The sequence below is a fragment of the Mustela lutreola genome, chromosome 1 (genome assembly GCF_030435805.1).
Source record: "Mustela lutreola isolate mMusLut2 chromosome 1, mMusLut2.pri, whole genome shotgun sequence".
NCBI lineage: Eukaryota > Metazoa > Chordata > Mammalia > Carnivora > Mustelidae > Mustela > Mustela lutreola.
This window is the reverse complement of record NC_081290.1, coordinates 156666027-156685130: the sequence shown is the minus strand read 5'-3', so window position 1 is coordinate 156685130 and position 19104 is coordinate 156666027. Positions and strand designations below refer to the sequence as shown.

General features: G+C 48.3%; 1 protein-coding gene and 1 pseudogene across 1 annotated transcript; one reads left to right on the top strand and one right to left on the bottom strand.

Annotated features, from left to right (window-relative positions):
* Positions 1–2666: 2666 nt before the first annotated feature.
* HAND2 (heart and neural crest derivatives expressed 2) lies at positions 2667–6473 on the bottom strand. The gene is made up of 2 exons (XM_059177567.1): positions 4914–6473; positions 2667–3548 (listed from the first exon to the last, which is right to left on the bottom strand). The coding sequence occupies exons 1-2, from the start codon at positions 5466–5468 to the stop codon at positions 3450–3452; spliced, it is 654 nt and encodes a 217-aa protein (XP_059033550.1). The 5' UTR covers positions 5469–6473; the 3' UTR covers positions 2667–3449.
* Positions 5831–18395, top strand: LOC131827282 (uncharacterized; annotated as a pseudogene).
* The last annotated feature ends 709 nt before the right edge of the window (positions 18396–19104 follow it).

Genomic DNA, 19104 nt, shown 5'->3' with positions numbered 1-19104 from the left:
AATCTCTTAAAGCTGCCGTTAGTGTCCCAGCTGGGGGCGAAAATCCTAGAAAATTGTGATTGGGAGTAAGGAGTGTGCTTGGTCCCGCTCTCTTGAGCTTTCCAGGTTACTTCCCAAGAAGCTGAGAATGGGTATGTAGGAAGGAACACACACACACACACACACACACACACACACACACTCACACACACAGCGGCCAAGCCCTCTCCCCGCCAGTGCTTCGGGGTTATCAGGCCCTGGGCCTGTGCGGCGGTCTGGGGCCGGGGCCCTGACAGCCAGATCTACCATCAATTTACCTTCCGCCGCCCCAGCTTCCCATTTAGCTTTTAACGTCAAATCCTGCATTTTTGTCGGCTCCGGCCTGTCTAGAGAGCTTGTGATTTCGCTGCAGGAGTGATTGCTTTTAACAAAATGGCAGCAACCACATTATCCGAGCAATTAAAACAGAGGCCTTTTAGCTGGTCCCGCAAGGCAAGAGGTTGGAAACTTTTTTTTCTTTTTTTTTTAAGCAAAGAAGAAAGGGAGTTAAAAGAGAAATAAATGTGTAGAAGAGGTAAGCATGGAAGCTCAGAAGAAACGCCAGTCCAGCACACCACTCACTTCCTGGGAGCCGACAACTTGTGGCAGGGATGTTGGGTGGCTGGGAATGTTCGGAAGGTTGGGAAGTCCCCGTGACTATAGAGATGCATTATCTGGGGTGTCTTGCTCCTTAGGATGTGCATCCAGTTAGGAGTCCGGCCCCTGGAGTGTCAGGTCTGCTGGATGTCTGGCCAGTTGGGCTTTCACACAGGTAGGAACGATGAGATGGTTGAGGCCTCGGGCCTGGTGCTGCTGGGCCAGAGGAAGTAGCTTGGCAGACAGTCAGGAGAGAAGGCGGGCAGAGCCTGGCCCTGGCCAGACAAAGAGGACGAATTTCTGCAGCGTGGGTTTTAAAGCGTGTGTAGCCACAGGCTGCCCCATAGCGATGTTGCAGCCAGGCTCTTCGGGATCTCCTCTGCTGGTGTCTAATAAACCAAAAAAGGGTTAGACCAGCAAGAGTGTATTAAGGCCCGGACAGTAAAGAAGACCAGCTACGGAAGGCAAGCCCAGGCCCACACGCGTGATGTGGGTTACTCCTCTTCAGTTCCTGGCTGAAAAACCTCACCACTGCCCGCCCCACTCTCTCTACTATTTCAGTAAACTGTTTCCTTCTACCACAGGAATATGATGAAGTCTTTCTCCCGATGGAATTAAAGTAAAGATGTGAAAGGCTTTTGGAGGCAGGAAAGGGAGAGAGCCACTTGGTCCAACCGACAGGAATCCCAAGAGTAATAGAAAATCAGGGCGCCTCCCTATGCCCCCCAGTGCTATAAACAAAGGCAAGTGTCTGTAAACACAGCTCGGGCCCACCACGTCGGCCCAGCGCCGCCTGACCTGAGGGGAGAAAGTTCAGATCGCTTTGGCCTAGTTGTTCTAACCCCTCGCCCTCGCGTTGTCAGCCGCCCGCAGAAGAAACCCGCAGAGCCACTCGCCTGCCTCTCCCCCAGTGCCTGTGAATTTGCCCGCTGCAGGCGGCAGGCTCAGTGTGGGCACCCTCGAGCTGTGGGAACCCCTGGGGACCCCTGGGATATCAGGGGGAAGGTCTGTGCCTGCAGTCGAGGTGCGAACATCACCCCAAGGATGGGTTCCAAGATGGAAACCCTCTGGCAAGCCTCTCTAACACCAGATTTATATACGTGGCGTTTCATGAAACAAACCGCTTTTTAATACGTTTCACCTTTCTTCCCCCACCCCCTCTACTCCATCTCTCCCCCTCCTCTCCACCCCCTCCCCGGCAGGCCTGCCGAGTCCTTTATGGCACTTCAGCTTCTCTGGTTCCTAGAGCAGAGATGCGGGCTCTAGCCAAGACTACGGGCAAAGGAGGCCTCCGGGACTTCCTTTCGGGATGTGCTAGGACTCAAGGAGACCAAACCTCAGGCGGGGTGAAGTCCCCAGCGGCTAGTAGCCTGGGAGGGAGCCGCTTGCAGGCTGGCCTGGGGCCGGGAAGACTTCAGACATTGCACAGTTAATATTGAGTTCCCTGTAGCTCCTTGTAAATCTAGCCCACCCCCATCACCCCCCTTTAAATCCTTGGTTGTGGTCGCGATTTCTTACTTGACATAAAATTCCTTGTTACCTAATCATGGACTTTCCCCCAAAAGCTCTCCCCCCACTCCAAGGCTGGCACCGATGAGAATCCCCCTGATGGAGATTACAAACAAAAAAGTCCTCTTTTCCTCTTTTTTCTTTTTCCGGACAAAAGCCCTACATTTTGAATTAAGAACTATAGACTATTTCCTGTGGCTGCAATAACTCCTGGGATCCTCCTCATGTCTCCACCTAAAACACGTTCCCCAAACAAAAACCAAAGTCCCCCCACAGAATGACGTCCAGTTGATTTCTGGAAAACACCTTTCCACATTTCTAGTGAACTGCCAAGCCCTTTCTCTGGCCCAGGTCCTCCTAATACTGACTCCTGGGCCTACTGGAGGGGTGGGGGTAGGGACAGGAGAGGGGAGAAGACAGAACTCCGATAGAACCCAGGTCCTTTAGCAGAATTTTCACCAAGCTCACTTCCTTGCAGGGGCTGGAGCTCACGGTGAGGACTGATCCGAACTACTGACTCTTTCAAATAAAGTTAGAGGCAATCATGATAATTTAGTTTACTTCTAAATATTTTAAATATTATGAAAACAAGTATAACAGTTTGTTTTCAAAACTCTTTTGAGGTATCAACCATTAAAAGATTGTTTTTTTTTTGTAAAAAAAAAACACACAGTGGTTTATTGAATACTTACAACGTTTACACCTTCAATATTAATTAAATTCCACTTAGTTTTAGAGGACGGAAGTGCACAAAACAAGTAGCTGTTGGAAACATCTTCGAATAGGGAACGACCACAGATGATAAGACAGCACTAGATATCGACCCCAACGGAAATGTTAGCGGCCCCGTTTTCTGCTTTGAAATAAAACTTTATAATCCCCAGGAATATTTATATCCAAAGGCCAAGTATTAAAGATACACTTCACATACACACTATAGTCTGCTGTCTTTACCTGGAAGGGGTTGAGTAAGTGGGGAGGGGGCAACGCTGGTGCCTACACAGCCGTGAGGGAACATTCACACACACAGAATCTACGAGACGAAGGGATCCCTTACCACGTGGGAGTGTCCTCTTCATATTAAAATATGGAATGCTTTTCTTCAAATATCCACTTTTTTTTTTTTTTTTTTTGGAGGGGGAGGTGGGGAGCGGATGCCTCAAAGGGGGGCAAAGAGAGGGGAGGCAAATTGCACATAAATAAACCGGATGATTCCAAATGCAAGAAGTCCTCAGAGCGGAGCCTGGAGAGCTTGCCCGGAGTCCTGGGTCTGCTTCTGGCTCCTGGGCCCTGGCTCACTCGCACTCTCCTCCTCCTCCTCCTCCTCACTGCTTGAGCTCCAGGGCCCAGACGTGCTGCGGCCAGCCCGTCCGGCCTTTGGTTTTCTTGTCGTTGCTGCTCACTGTGCTTTTCAAGATTTCATTCTGGGCGGAGGAGAGGCGAAAGGGAGAAAAGTGCAAAGAGAAATTCAGAAGGGAGACCTGGTTCCACCTCACCCCCGCACTCTTCCAGCGAGAAAAGGAGACAGTGAGAGAAGGAGAGCAAGAGATTGGGGGGGACGTTTTCAAGTCCTAGCTTCTGTAGAAAAGCTATGAAGATGTGCGCAGTCCTAGCTACCAGCCGGCCAGGCCTCCCTGCGCTTGCAACGCTCAACTACCGGATAGGCAAGCTTATAAACAACCAGCTATTTCCAAGTCGTTTATGGAGGAGCTGGGGGCCTTTTTTTCTCTGACGCCAGATGTAGGGGCGCGAGTGGGGGTGGGCGCTAAATCTGGTCTCCCTGTTTTCAATGGCAGTCCCTGGTTCGCGCTCTGGGGAAAATGGGCATAAGTTCCCTCTGCTCTGGCCTGGGCTGGGGGCTATCGGCCCCCAATACAGCTGTGCCTCTCCTCCGAGGCCTCTGAGATCCCTAGTTATTCGGAAGGTCAGTAGATCATGCACAGACTAAAGGGACACAGGCCCCAAAGAAGAAAAAAAGAGACAAATGGTATTATTTTCCAGGCCCTCTATGGCAACAGCCCTGCTCGGACCACCACCAACCTATGGGCACTTGGTAGGAACTTGAGATATCTAATTTTCATTCCATGTTACTGTTAACAACAATAACAATGACCATATTAGCATTTACTGTTTGCTAAAATGCTCATGCAAATAAAACAAGAAATACCCAGAAAGTTCACTAATCTGGGAAGTTGCGGTTTAACCTCATCCCCAAAGAGAAACTGAAGGTGCATTCTGAACTTAAAAGTACTGATTTTATGTTTACCTTTATGTTTTCGGACCATTGTAGTAACAACCTTAAAACCCTCTTAGGATCAGTGGTGGCCTGGTTCTCCAGAGAGGGATAGGGATCAATAGTGAAATAATTGCTAACTACCGCTTCTGGGCGATTTATTTTAGAACCACCTGAGAGCAAGAGAGGACTGGAGGCCACATGAAGGCTCTAAAAGACATAGAACCCTTGGGCCAGGGCAATCGGAAGATCAGTGGGGACCCTGAAGTCCGAAAAGTTCGGCCAAAGTGCGGGTGGGAACAGCGATAACCCGGAGGGAAGATCAAGCGCGCGAAGCATCCCTCTTAACCTCCTCCTCCTGTAACTGCTGACATCCTCCCCCATCTCCTCAGCTTCTTGGGGACACCATCCTTTCCAGAACCTGGTTCAAACAACCGTGGCTTAGGATGCAGCCAAAGAACGAGGGATGTCATTGCTCAGCCCAACTGGAAAGAGTCCGATAGCACGGGTCCCACGAACCCCACACCCCTTCTGCCCCCTGCCCCTTGGTACTGACCAGCTCCTTCTTCCTTTTCTCTTCTTTCACATCTGTCTTCTTGATCTCCGCCTTGAAGGCCTCCGCTTCGCCATTCTGGTCGTCCTTGGCCAGCAGGTCCATGAGGTAGGCGATGTAGCTGGTGGCCAGGCGCAGCGTCTTGATCTTGGAGAGTTTGGTGTCGGCGGGCACGTTGGGGATACACTCGCGCAGTTCGGCGAAGGCGCTGTTGATGCTCTGAGTCCTGCGCCGCTCCTTGCGGTTAGCGGTGCCCCGGCGCTTCACCGGGCGCGGCCCCCCTAGGCCCGGGGGCCCGGCGCCCGGCGGCACCCCCCCGTAATGGGAGTGGTCCAGGCCGGCGGCGCCGCTGGCGTACTCGGGGCTGTAGGACAGGGCCATGCTATAGTCGGGGGGCGACATCTCGGGGTGGCCGATGAGCCAGCCATGGAAGTAGGGGTTCTCCTCGTGGCTGCAGCGGCTGGCGGCGGCGGCAGCGGCGGCGGCAGCGGCAGCGGCGAACGGATAGCCCTCATGGTGCACCACCGGGTGGTGGGGGAAGCCCCCCACCAGACTCATATCGCCCTCCGCGCCCCTCCACGCGCCCCAGCGTGCGCGTAGCCCCGCCGCGCCCTCGGCCGGGGCCCTTGCTTCGGCGCTGGCCGGCCTCCCCCACCCCCCACCCCCCAGCCCTCGGGCGCCCGGGCCGGCCCGGCAGCCGCAGAGGGGGCTGCTGCAGCCCGGGCCCGGATCCCCCGCCTGGCCCGCGGGGCCCGCCTCAGCAGCACTTCGGCCGCCGGCTCCCCATAGGGCGCGGCGAGCTGGTCCCGGCACCGTGCGCCCCTGGCCGCCGCCGCCGCCGGCTCCCGCCTTGCTCCTCGGCCCGCGCGCCGGCTCCTGCTTCCCGGGCAGCTGCAGGGAGGCAGAATCCTCTGGTGCTCATGCAAAGGTGCCGGGGCTCCCGCGAGGCTGATCTGCGGAGTCGCCGGGCTCCACCGCGGCCGCGATCCTGACACCGAAGCTAACTCGGGAGTCCCAGGACGAGTCCGAGCCGCGGTTGGGAGAGCCGGCCCGGCTCTGCAGGGAGGCGGCGGGGTCGACTGCTCACTGTGAAGCTACCTCCATGCGACCCTCCCCTTCCCGCCCCTTCCCCTCCCCCCCACCAGCCCGATCTGGGTTCTTGGGCGCTTATTGTTTTAATAAAATTTTTGGTTGTTGTTGTTTTGGTCCTTGAACGTGATTTTAGCAGCGAGTAACGTGTCCTCACTCCTCTCGGGCTCCCTCGGAGGGTTTTCAGAGAGGTCTCAGTGCATCCATTTTCTCAGATCCTTTCCTTCTTTCTGGGGAAGGATCTGGAGCCCTGCAGGCGCCTCGGAGCGCGAAGGCGGCGGCTCGGCTTCTTGGAGGGGTCTGCACGGTGGCCGAGGGAGCTCCCGGGTGGCAGCCGCGGCGGTTCTCCTGGGCTGGACGCCGTGAGGGGAGTAAGCGGATTTTCCCAGCAAGATCTCCATGTACAGCTACATCTTTAGGGCTGCTCGGGTTAATATATGTCGTCAGAGGCTCCTCACGCCAATCCCGGGGCGGCAGGGGCGGTGCCTCTCGCTCTCCGCAATAAAACTTTTTGATGTTCTCGTTGCTAATTGTCGAAGTCCTCTTCCAGGATTGGCTGCCCCTTCATAACCATGAGATAATTAAAACGGGGGGGGGGCAGGGTTAAAAAAAACTTTTTTTTTTTTTTTATCAGCCAGAGGTTAATGCAAGTGTTTAGCAGATGCTTTACTATTAAATTATTTTCCCCCCCAAGTCTCAAATCTTGAAGAATCCCAAACCAGGTATAGTATCACTGTTTTCTTTTCTCGTTAAAAAAAATAAAAGGTGGAGGGGACGCAGATATCTCTTTTCGAAGTGTTTTTATAGGTATCCGAGGCAAGAAAGTAAGCAGGCAGCCTCGTGCCGTTTTTTGTGCCGGGGCGGGAGGAGGGAGGGTGGGTACCAAAGGCAGAGCGCGGCGGGGCCCCCGCAAAGGGGCTGCTGGGAGCCAGAGCCGTCTCCTGGCTCCGGCGGGCGGCGGGCGCAGCGGGGGGAAGGCTGCTGCTTTGACCTGGGCACAGGCTGGCCATGCCCGTCTAGAAGTCTCTTTACTTACCCAGCACGTTATCCTGGCCGGGGCTGTCTGAGGTGGCTCCTGGTACCGTGGCCGCTTTTGAAGATCCTGGTTGAGACCCCCGGACGAACGGTCGAGCCGATTGTAAATACTCTTATTTCCATATTCTTCAGGGACAGCAGCCCCGCGACGACCTTGGGCGATTTCAAAGCACAGGCACCTCGATTCCCCGAATTTGTGGTGTGGCCGGTATCGGTGTTCTCCTGGTTTAACTAGACTGTTTGGTAAGTAACTGAATATTTTTTACAGCGTGTTCAGAGCTTATTTTCCAGTTTTTATGAACAAACATATAAATATATCTCTGCATTCCTGCCTCTCCCATAAAAGCGGGCATCTGTGGAAAGCAGGTTTAGTTATCGGAGGGGAACCATTAAACGGCAGTTTAAGAGGCAGACCCGGAGGACGGCTCGTGGATGTTTAGACTGCTGGCCTTAGTGATCTTGAACGCATTATAACGGAAAATGGATCTCCGTTTGTAAGTCACCGGGCCGCAGGGCACCCGGCCGTGGCGCCCAAGTGGCGTGAGCATTTTGAGAAAGCTGGAAGAGAGGTTGGGGCAGGGGGTGGACAGTAGCAGGAGCTGGAATTTCCCTGGGGCTCGGTTGGGAGTCGTGAAGGGAGACTGATGAGGAGTCGGCCAGACAGAGTCTGGTGTGGAAAAGAGTGTCAGCCAGGACCCTGCTAGCGGTGAATTAGAGGAAACCCAGGGCAGAGAGTACAGAAGATCGGGCGAGGTGTGCGGGTCTGGGTGTGCGGGTCTGGGATTCGTCCCTGGCCCTGGCTGGGCTCAACCAGAGGAGACCCTTGCCTTCACCTTGGGTATTGTCATTTTGAAGCAGGCAGGGTCAGGCCCCAGGTCTCAAAGGGAGTCCCACCCCGCAGAGGGAGACCCACCCCAAGGGCTCCATGAAGACAGTCCTTTCTCAGCCCGCTGGACGCTTTCTGCTGGGTCCAGAGTTGCGGTTGGAAGGCAAGGTCAGTGAGAATGGGGGGGGGGGTTGGTGGGGGCACCCAACTCCTCTGTAGCAGGGTTCTAGGGCTGGCTCCACATGCCACTACAGCCCTGAGCAGCAGCACCGAGAAATAGGTTTGAGGTGGCTGGGCGGTAGGAGAGGGGAAAGAACTGAGAGGGGCTTGAAGTAGGCTCGCAAACCCAGGGCGGGAGTCCATTCAGGGCCCATCTGTTCCCTAGGCAAGGGGTCAGTTTCCCTGCATGGCCGCAGCATAGCATCTTAAAGCAGAGAACAGGGTGTGGGGAGAAGCTGAAATTGTATTTGTTGGTAAAATGCCACTTGGGCATGGAACAAAATAGTGACCTAGAGCTTTCAACCCCCAACTTGGATGGGTCTGCGATTTTAGCACGAGTGGAATGTTTTAGAGCCCTCTTTCTTCAAGGAAAGAATATGGTAGTGTGGTGGGATTCTGTTTACGTTTTCACCAGGGAGGCAACCCCTGAATGTGTAAATACTGGTAGTTCAATCCTCTGTCATTTGATACTTAAAAAAAAAAAAAAAAAAAAAAGTCTGTTTATAAGAGCACATCTAGGCCTTGGAAGCAGGTAGACAAAGTTAAGCCGGTTGCACCCCAGCTGGAAACAGATAACAATTCAGGGGAAGTAGTTGGTAGGTTGCTTTCAGACCCAGAGGGGGTTTTGGGAATGGAAAGGAAGAAGACTCCAGGCAGAAGGCTGAGTGGGGGTCTGGGATGCTGTGTCCACCAGAGGCCAGTGGCCTCAGTGTTGAGGCCATCAGAGTTAGCCACTTTCCATCTTCCTCATGCTCTTTTAATTGAAACAAAAAATGGGCAAATCTCTTCATGGTTCCAGATTTCATGGCAAGTGATAAAGGAGATGGAGAACATGGAACAGAAAAAAGTCATAAAAGATTCTAATCTGAACATCAGTCCTCACTGACAGTGTCATTATCAGTTAATTACTGCTGTGTGAGGGTCTAGGGCTTCGTACAGCTCAGAAAGTCAAGCCGTGACTCTACAGCCTTAGAAAGGCAGCTCGGAGGCAGGGGACAAATGGGTGAACTCTCGTGTCTTCAGCTGTAGTTGGTGACTGGCAGAGACCAGACTGGCTAACCGCCACTCTGAACGCACAGCCAAAGAAGTCCCCCCCGCCCTTTTTTTTTTCTGTCAATGTCCTCTTTTGTACATTTTGCTGCTGCAGGTCTAGTGGGATGCTGGGTTAGTCTCTACTTTGGAAAGCTGGGAGGCAGAGGCGGTCTCCAGTTTGCCCCTGGTTTAGATGGCCTCTGCCTTCTGGGTGTGTGTGTGGAGGGTGGGGTGGATGGTGAATGAGGAAAAAGAAGAGGGGGCAGATGAGTTTTCCACCTTCCTTGTCAGCCCAGGGACTGTCCTAGTGTGGACTCTGGTGTGCTGTACCCTAAGGAGATTTGGTCTGAGTATTCCAAGGGCCCAAGCAGCTGAGATGATAAAGGCTGTAGGCCACCCTGCATGCCCGTAGGAGGGATCCTGGTGAGCGCATACTAACTTGCCTCCTTTTCCAATGCCCTGTGTTGTAGAAATGCTCTCATTCAATGTCTGGTCTTCACTGTAGTTGGTGGTATACCCACTGTAGGGTGCATGACCTCTGCCTCCAGCTAAAGAGACCTATCCGGGTTCAACAATTTATTTTGCACCCATGTCTCTTGGCTCTTTCTCTTCACTCCCACCCCTTCCTCTGGAAAAGACTCAAAGAGCCATGGGAGAGGCTGAGCACTCCCTAGCAAACATTTTGGTCTTGTGAGATATTCCTTTTAAAATCAATCTAGTTTAAACTAAATATATTTTTTTTTAAACTTCAGTCTGTTTTTTAGGGAAAATACAGATCTTTTTGAGGTATTTATTATTACAAAGGCAAGGGCAGTTTGTATCTCGTGTTTTGCTCACAAGAACTCAAAATAAACTGGACCTGAAAAGAACCAGGCCGGAGGGCCATAAACACACATTTTATGTTTACGGGAATTATGGCTCAATTCCCTTCATCGTTTTTCAAGTCTCATTTTACCTTATTTTCCTAACCAACTAAGTAGAAGTGACCGAGCATTCCTATAATGCTCTTACATAAGGTGAGCGTGAGAATGTTTGTTAAGAACTCCAGAAAGAACGTCAAACCCAGAAGGTGGCAGAAAAAGCAATGTGTTCCTGAAGGTGTAACCATAGCCCCTTACCTGCTCCAAGATAGGTGCTTCTTATGGCACCTTGATAGCTTTGCATTTTGTCTGTCCTGGGGTGGGTCTGAGTCATTTTATATGCTAGTCACTTGGTCCCAGAACTTTTAGGACATAGAGAACAAGGCACATTGACTGAGTGGTGGCAAGGATCTCCTTCAGACTCAGGGTCTGTAGTCCCTTCCTTTCTAGTTTGCCTTTTGGGGAACAGTTGTCCAGAGACAGGGCAAGTGACAGTGGTTCCAGAAATGTGGTGGTGCTCAAAGTACATACACTTCTACAAAGCAGACTCAAGTTTCGTTGAACATCTTATGTCTGTTTCAAAAATGAAGGACTGGAATAGTGGTCTTGGGCGCTGAGGAGGTTTTATTTGTTCTGAGCATTTTCCGTTTGCATTTTGTGGTGGGGGTGGGGTATTTGATGAGTGATCCCTCTTCCCCCCTCTTTCCCATCCGGAGCAGATCTGTGGAGATGGGGGCAGGGAGGGGCTGATTTAACTGCATTGACTCTAGAGGGGCTGATTGCTTATGACTCCATCAGTCCAGTTTTTTTTTCTTTTTCTTTTTCCCCAGTCCAGCTTTGATGAGGAAACACTTAAGTGGGAGAAAATTGGGACTTGCTGGATGCCTCCCTCCCCACCCCATTTAGCCTTTCTCTCCCCTTTCTTTTCTCCCTGACTTTCCTTTTTCCCTCTCCCCCTCCATCCCCCTCCCTTCTAATTTGCCTTTGAGCAATGCTTGGATTTCTGAGGTTTCTGATGTCATTGAACCTGAAACTGAAGAATAAGACTTAAGAAAGAATAAGAATAAGACTTAAGACTTAAGAAAGAATAAGAATAAGAAACTGAAGAATAAGATACTAGTTTATCTTTTAGTCTTTTAAGAAATTTTTTTTTTTTTTAGAAATTGAGGTATAATTAACATATCACATTGTGCAAGTTTAAGATGCACAAAGTATAAGAAAAATCTTAATATCCGATACTACAAGCAGCAGTGGAAATTTGCATTTTCTTCTAATAATCAATGACTGGATCTTCATATTAGCTGGCAGTGTTGGTCTGGAGGGTTTTCATTGATGAGGGAGAACGAAATACTCTGCCAAGTATCCAAGCCAGTCTGTAAAGCTAAAATACGTATCCAGACTAAAGAGAACAAAAGGTAATGTACACGAAGGGCCCCTCTAGAGATAGCAGGTTGTATACCTGGGAGATGTTATTAAGGTTGTTATAATGGTGTTTAGAAGTAAGGTAGATCTGATCATTCCTACTTTCTAGTAAAATATAGATAGAGCTTAGAGCAAAAGCGGCATGAGAAAATACATCTCGCAGGATTTCTATTAACTACTTTCTTTGAAGCAAATTACATACACACTGACAACATTTTCTTCCAAACCAGAAAGAAAGCATTCAGCATTCTGATGAGGAAGTAATTCTAATTTTGCATACATGGTGCATGAGAAAATAAGTAGTAGTTAACTTTGACTAGTCTGCAATACAGTCTGGGGTTCAGAATAAAATAAAAAAGCAAATGGCAACTTAAAATGTGAAACTTTGGTCAAGCCTCAAATTTAAGTGACTGTAGGTTTTGTTTGTGACCCGAGGCCCCTGTGAATTCCCAGTTCTAACTGCGGGGTTGCTCACATTCCTTGGAAGTCCTGTTCTGAAACCTCCTTTGCAAATTCGCATAGATTTTTTTCTTTTTTTTTTTAAAGCCCTGGCAATTTCTTCCAAACCTTTTCTACTTTATTCTAGGGCCTTTGCTTCTAGACACGGGACTTGAGGCAGGATGGTTAGGTTTCAGGTTAACAAAAAGAAACCCTTTTATTGTCAATATTAATGGCAAACCTCGATTTTTACAAGGCTTAGGTTTAGCAGCATGAGTAGATCAAAAGCAGCTTGGTTTGATTTCTCAATATTCTCTGGAGCTTAGACAATTAGCTGCAATTTTGCTTCTAACGAAACAACACAAAAATGTTAGTTACAAAAATGTTAAAATTGGCCTTTCAGCAAGAGTTTTACCTGTGTACAACATGTCAGATTCTAATAAATATGTCCACTGAACCTGAGTTGAGTTTTGGAGGAAACCTCCTTAAGAAAATGCGTGAGCAGAGTGTCTTCATTTGCAACGCCACAAGCCTGCTTTAGTGTGTGCATTCCACACTTGCCTTTCTGGCTGGGTAAGGATCCGGCAGACTGAGGTCCCCCCTGGTAATTTGGGTACACCGAGTCTCCAGTTAATGATAGATAATCAGCCTTTGGGTCATTCGGTCATTCTCTTATTACAAACCCCTCCTGCTCTCTCTGATCTCCTTTCAAACTAAATTTCACACAAACAAATAAAGCAAGACAGGGACAAGTTCTTTAAAAAAAAGAGGGAGAAATATTAGAAACTCCTGATACAGAACTCTAAACAAGGAAAGGCAAGCTAAAAGAGGATAGGAAAGAACATCTTATCAAAATGAACATGTTGTGTACAAAACATTAGAAGAAAAGGCTCTGGTTTCTGTTAAAGTGACAGAAAATTAAAATAAAAATAATTGCAGGCAAAGAAGTTATAATATAAACAGAGAAGGCAGGATGCTTGCTGGAAATGCGCAGCACAAGGAGGCTAATTTGTTGTTAGAGATTATATATCTGTACCGTGATAGGAGAGGCGCTACTTTGTTCTATTTTCCAGAAAAGAATGGCTTTCTTTTTAGTACTTGTATGAGTGCCCACTTAAGTTAACACAGGCCAAAACCTCTAGGAACAAAAAATGGAATTGCATTCTGCTTGTGAAGCATCCAACTTCAAAAGAAGGAATTGGTTGCATACGGGGCGGGGGTGGGGGTGGGGGAAGAAGGAGAATTCCACTCAGAACACAGTTAGAGGGTTCACTAAATCCGTATGACTGATGCTTTTTTGCTTTGCTGACAGAAGGTGCAGATCATTCTCGGGAAAGTACAACTGAAACCAGTCCTCCCTTGCCCTCTGGGGGTCTTCCTTTTCCCAGCCTGCATCTGCTCCTGACTCCAGAAAGACAGACTTCAGATTGGCCAAGGTACATCTCTGAGCAGATCCCTCTAAGCAAAGCTCAGCACTGTGTGGCTCTCATTGTTCAGAACTCTGGTGAGAACATCCCCAGTGCCATGTTTCCGCCTTGTCTTTGACAATCGCTTTTGGCTCAAGTCCAGGGCTCCGGAAGGGTCAAGGTCTAGCTGCTGGTGTCTGTCCCCAAGCCTTAAATTTTCAATCTTAAAAGAGATTGGAACTTTGGCTCAGGGCTTGATCAACCCATAGTTCTCCCAGTTAGAGGGGCAGTCAGGAGATGGCAGCAGGTGGTGAAAGTATGACTCCCAGATTATCGCCAGCTGTCTGTCATTCCTTGATTTGCCAGCAAAGCTGGCAAACAATCCATCTCTCTCTCTTCTCAAAGAATCCACACTTCTTTGTTTCTTCTAGGCCCAGTTTGACTGCCGCCTCCTCCAGGAAGCCTTTCCAGGTGTTGCTTTTCTTCTCTCTAATAGACCTTCTCTCTCCCCCAAATCAAGTCCTCTTTCTGGTGTACCCCCTCATATTCTCTCTGATAGAGGCAGCACATACCTTTGTGACTCTGGGTTCCTTGAGCCCCCAGTCAACCTACCCAGTAGGGAATTAAAGAGATTGTGTAAAAGGTGTGACTTAGAGAAAACGGGTGAATTTCGCACACCCCAATTGCAACTGGATTGGTTTTCTTTATTTTGAAAGCGACTAGACCTAGTAGAGGAGGTGGACCGCTCATTAGGGAACAGACCTTCATCTCCAAGCCCTCCGGAGAACCAGGGAAAACTTCCTCGGGATGGATCCCGCTGGCAGTGGGTCAGCGTCAGCCGGCCCTGGCTCGGAGAATGGAAAACCCAGCCCGGGCCAGGCCTCTCCGGGTGACAACCTAAGCTCCGGAGTCAGAGTTTGGCAGGGCGAACTCTCGGGCACCAAATAGGCGCTGCCTGATCTCGGACAAGATTGGCCACGTCTCTAAGCCTCAGTTTCTTCGTCTGAACAATGGGTTAATGACACCAACCTCGAGGGTGTGTAGGAGAGATTAAATGAGATCAAGATGCACGCGAGAGCAAGACGCCTGACAGGCTGCGTTCAATAAATATTTATGTATTTTCTCTTCCTGCCTCTTCCCGTTTCTTCTCCTCCCTTACAGCCTGCTAGAGACCCAGCCCGACGGCGATGGCCGGGGTGGCGGCGGAGGGCACGCACAGCTTGCCTCAGTGCTCTGAGCCAAGCGCAACCGGGGCTCCGCGGAAGATCGCAAGGGCCTGGGGCCTCGCAAGACCTTGGGCGCCGGAGAGTGAGATGTGAGACTGCAGCGGTTCCCTGGGATGGTTTGGGAGCAAGGGGCGCGGCCAGAGCCGCCACCCCGGATTTAGGCCGCCAGCCCTCCGGCCACTGCGTTGGCTGCTGGGCCGCCCCCTCCATCCTGGTTAAGTTATCCTTTTGATCCCCATCCCCCCTCTTGGCGTCCGCAACCAAGGAGGCCGGTTCTCCGCAGCTCAGGTCGGGGGAGGTCACCGCTCCGGGGCGGGATGGACCCCCAGCTTCCCCAGCTGGTGTCCGAGGACTTTTCGCCCGAGGCGGGCAGGAAGGGGTTAACCGCGCCCTTTCCCGCCCCTTCGCCACCCCCCCGCCCCCCACCCATTCCCGAGCCCTCTGCGGCGGGCGAAGGCCGCCGCTTCCCTCCTGAGGTCTCATTAGGGAAACCCTCACCGCTATTTTCAACATTTCCTCAATCAAGTGCCTTTAAATAGAGCTGCACAAACAAATTGGCGGCAAAAGCGTAGATCTTGTCACGATTGAGACCAATCCAATATTTCAGCCTTGTTTGCTTTGCAATTACTGGTTGGCTTGTGGCAGCGGTGCCACCGGGGCAAATCTGCAGCCGCCCGCTTTCTCCTCTGCACCCTCCGCGGGTGGAGGAAGCGACCCGCAGAGCCACTGGCGGGAGGGGGGGGGGCGGCGCTGGAGGAGGTGACGCGAGGGGGAGGAGGGCGGCGGAGCCCTTCCTAAACCCGCGTGCGAAGGGCGCGGGTGATGGTAAAGGAGAGGGATTTCTCAGGTTCCCTGGCGAGCCCCTGAGATGTGTGCAGCAATAAAAAATATGCAATGCACATGCAGACCTCGATGTCCTGTCCTTATCCAGCTCCTTTTCTCCTCTTTTCCTCTCACTTCTATCTCCATGACGTTTTTCTTTAGTATTTGTTAGCGGGGACCGGTCTCCCCTTCTTTCTCGCTGTTAAACTGCTAGCATGATTTGTTAACGTTTTCCGTAGCTTCTGCTTCTTGTTTGACTTTTTATACAAAGTCACTTTCAATCGGCCGCAGGAAGACTAAAGCTCCAAGCCCTTTGGATGGGCTCCCGTCGTCGAGTGCAGGCCCCCCTGCCCTCCCTCAGTTCTTGCGGGACGGCTCTTTTGTGTGAGCCTGCGGCTCGGTACGTGGGGCCACCGCGCGGGCCAGCCGCGTTTGTGTCGGCAGAACAGTAGTGAACTCAAATCAGGTCCTAAGCCTTGAATTTCACAGACAATTAAATCTTGGCTGCTGTTTAACAAAATTATAGTACGCTGCTCTGTACTGAGGAGCACTTTTAAAGTAAAAAACAAATACATTTCAAAAAGAAAATATGATAATAAATCTCTTTTTATGGATTTTCTCTGCATAAGTGGAAACAACATGATTTAAATCCCCACGCCCTCAGCCCTCCCCTCTCAGGCACAGCTGAGCAGATACAGTCTTTCAAAAGACATTCTTCATGCTTGGTTGGGGGTGGGGTGGGAGGAGGCACCTTCATTTGTTACGTTCAGTTTAGTTTCTAAGATTTCACACCACACTGAAAATCCCATGCGCAAAAAGCAGCAAGGATTTTGGAATAATTAGGTCTAGGACCTGAACGTTATTTTCACACTGATCCAAGAAAGGTGACGGCTTGGGTCATTTTACGATTTCATATTACCTTATAAATGACTACTCATTTTCCTCTCGTGTTGACTTCAAGTTGAGGCAGAGAAATATTTTTGTGAGAACCCCGGGGGGGCATATTAAAATATACTTCTTTATTATTTAAAAATGTGTAAGGTATGGATGGACATACATTTGTATGCTGGTGGTCATAAAATAAATGCATAGCTGTTCTAGTCAATTAGCAATCTCTTTCAAGCTTTAGGGTTTTTTTTTTTTTTTTTTTGGTTTATAATCCCACCTGGATTGTAGCTTCATTCTTCTGGATCGCATTCCTATTGTAACATTTTGGCGTTCAGTTTTATTTAAAGCAAACTTCAGAAATAATGGTTTCATAAAACTGTGCAACGTCAAAACCACAGCATAATATTTCAAGTTCATATGTCATGCACACTCATGTATATCTCTCAAGAAATAGGAAGCAGTAGCTAGAAAGGGTACCATTTCATGAGAATTCTCTCTTCACCAAAAAAATTGGTCTGGCATATTATTCAATGCACAAATTATAATATTACTTTCATGTGTGTTAATCTGTTTAGTATTAGAACTGCTAGTGTCTTAATCATTAACATGTTTTACCACACTGCTTTCAAATGGGTGATCTCAGATAATTATGAAGATTTTGATGTTAATCCCATGTTAAGTGAACAACTATGAAAATAACCTTAAAGCATTATTATTATTCTATAAATGCCAGCAAACACAATTGTAGAGGGAACATGGTTACTTTTTATCTGGCATTATCCTATAAGGATATGGCTACATTCATTTCTCTTAAAATCTGAGCAGTTTTCAACTACTTTTTTAACAGGATTTTTTTTCCACATGGCATTTTGCAGTATCTATAAACCACAATAACTTTGTACTGACAGATACATATTTTTTCAACATTGTTATTCATCAGCTTCTTTGCAAACTCACAAAAATAGAATAATATACAAAAATATCAAAATATAGAGAACAATTATTAGGTTCTACATATTTATTTAGGTAAGCCAATGTTATTAAAATTAAAAACATGTGCTTGGCATATAAATGTTTCTTTAAGAATTCTTTTTTGGATGCACAGTTATTATTTTTTAAACCAACTCAGATTCTCAAGTACTGATTTTTTTCACTCTAAACAGGCATTGCATTGTTTTAAACAGTAGCTCCTGGAACAATACTACTCTTAGTGTTTTAGACTTCCAAACAATTGGAATTGGATAAATGCTTTCAGCTGGGAGCACTTTCTTAATACCTTTGTAGGTAATAGGATTCCCTGTTTGTGTGGGGGTGACAAACGGACAGTGCGGTGGACAGACTGCTTACCCTTTACAGAATGTACCAGAAAATGAGGTTTTTCTATGAGATTGTTTGTGGTCCATCTAAAAGAAATTCTGGGGGTACCTGGGTGGCTCAGTGGGTTAAGCCTCTGCCTTTGGACCAGGTCATGATCTCAGGGTATGGAGCCCCGCTTTGGGCTCCCTGCTCAGCAGGGAGCTGCTTCCCCTTCCCTCTGCCTGACTCTCTGCCTACTTGTGATCTCTCTCTCTCTGTCAAATAAATAAATAAAATCTTTAAAAAAAATAAATAAAAGAAGTTCTGTTAATGTGAAATCAGGGAAAATGAGCAAGTGCTTTTCCTAACTGTAGTTATGAAGTGATGACTGGAAGAGAGGGATGAAAAATAGAAGACAGAAGGAATGTAGAAACAAAATCTGAAAAAGACAATTTCCTTAGGTAAGATCTGGCTTTTGGTTTACAAATGGGAGAGTGATGAATTGGATCCATATAATCAAAGATACTGCTTTTCTTTTCTTCAATTCAGTGATTTTTTAAAAATAGATTTTTCACTGGGGTGCAGAAGCCCAAACAAGGAAAAAAATGTAAATTCTTATATATGGGAAAATGCTGGCTTCCATGATATTTAAATATTGGTTTAAAATATAAGGACCTTTGATCCATTGTACCATGGTTCTTTCTAAATGAATACAGTTAAACACAATGTATATTAAATTAGTACACAATATATATTAATACAATGTATATTAAATTAATACAATCAAAAAAAGAACCTTGTGTTAAATGAATACATGGCAAAAAGCAAGGAACTTTTTCAAACTGGTGAAATATATCCATGAGATAATTTACATACACTCCAACATGCTGAGAAAAAATTGAAAAAGCAAATTTTTCAGGAATAAAACATGGAACTTTGTTATTATTCTGGGATAAATAAAGAAAGAAACTGCCTTCTTACATTCTTAGTAATTCTTTTCGTTTTTCCAAACATTGTTAAGCTCTATGCATCTTTTGCTATTCAAGTAAAGATGATGTCAGCAATAATATTACAGAATCTAATTAAGTGACTATTTTTGCTTTGTTACAAATAGAAGTTATATATGGGCTGTTAAGTGCTTAGCTGTTTGAATGCTGAATTTTTCTTTTTTCGGATAGACTGTATTTAATGAAGTGTTCATGAAGATAAATACGATGGCTCATCAAAGGTAAAAACAGTCATGGGAACAAAGCAGTATTTGAGTCTGTGAGGTGTGGGCTACACTTTGTAAGCTATAGTGCTTTTAAATCATGACCTAGGTATTTGTAATGAGGATATGTGGGAAGGAAACCTCAAGGGTCCTTAACATACACAAACAGGAGCATACAATCCTGTAGAGGAACTTGCCCTCAAAAGGACATTGCCCTTCCCACCCGACATTCCCAGCCCCTACCCCTGCCATATTTCCGCTTGCTATATTTTACTAGAAGTCACAGAGGGGCACCTGGATGGCTCAGTCAGTTAAGCACCTGCCTTGGGCTCAGGTCAAGATTCCAGGGTCCAGGTTCCAGCCCCTCCTCTGGCTCCCTGCTCAGAGGGGAGTCTGCTTCTTCCTCTCCCTCTCCCCTCCCCCAC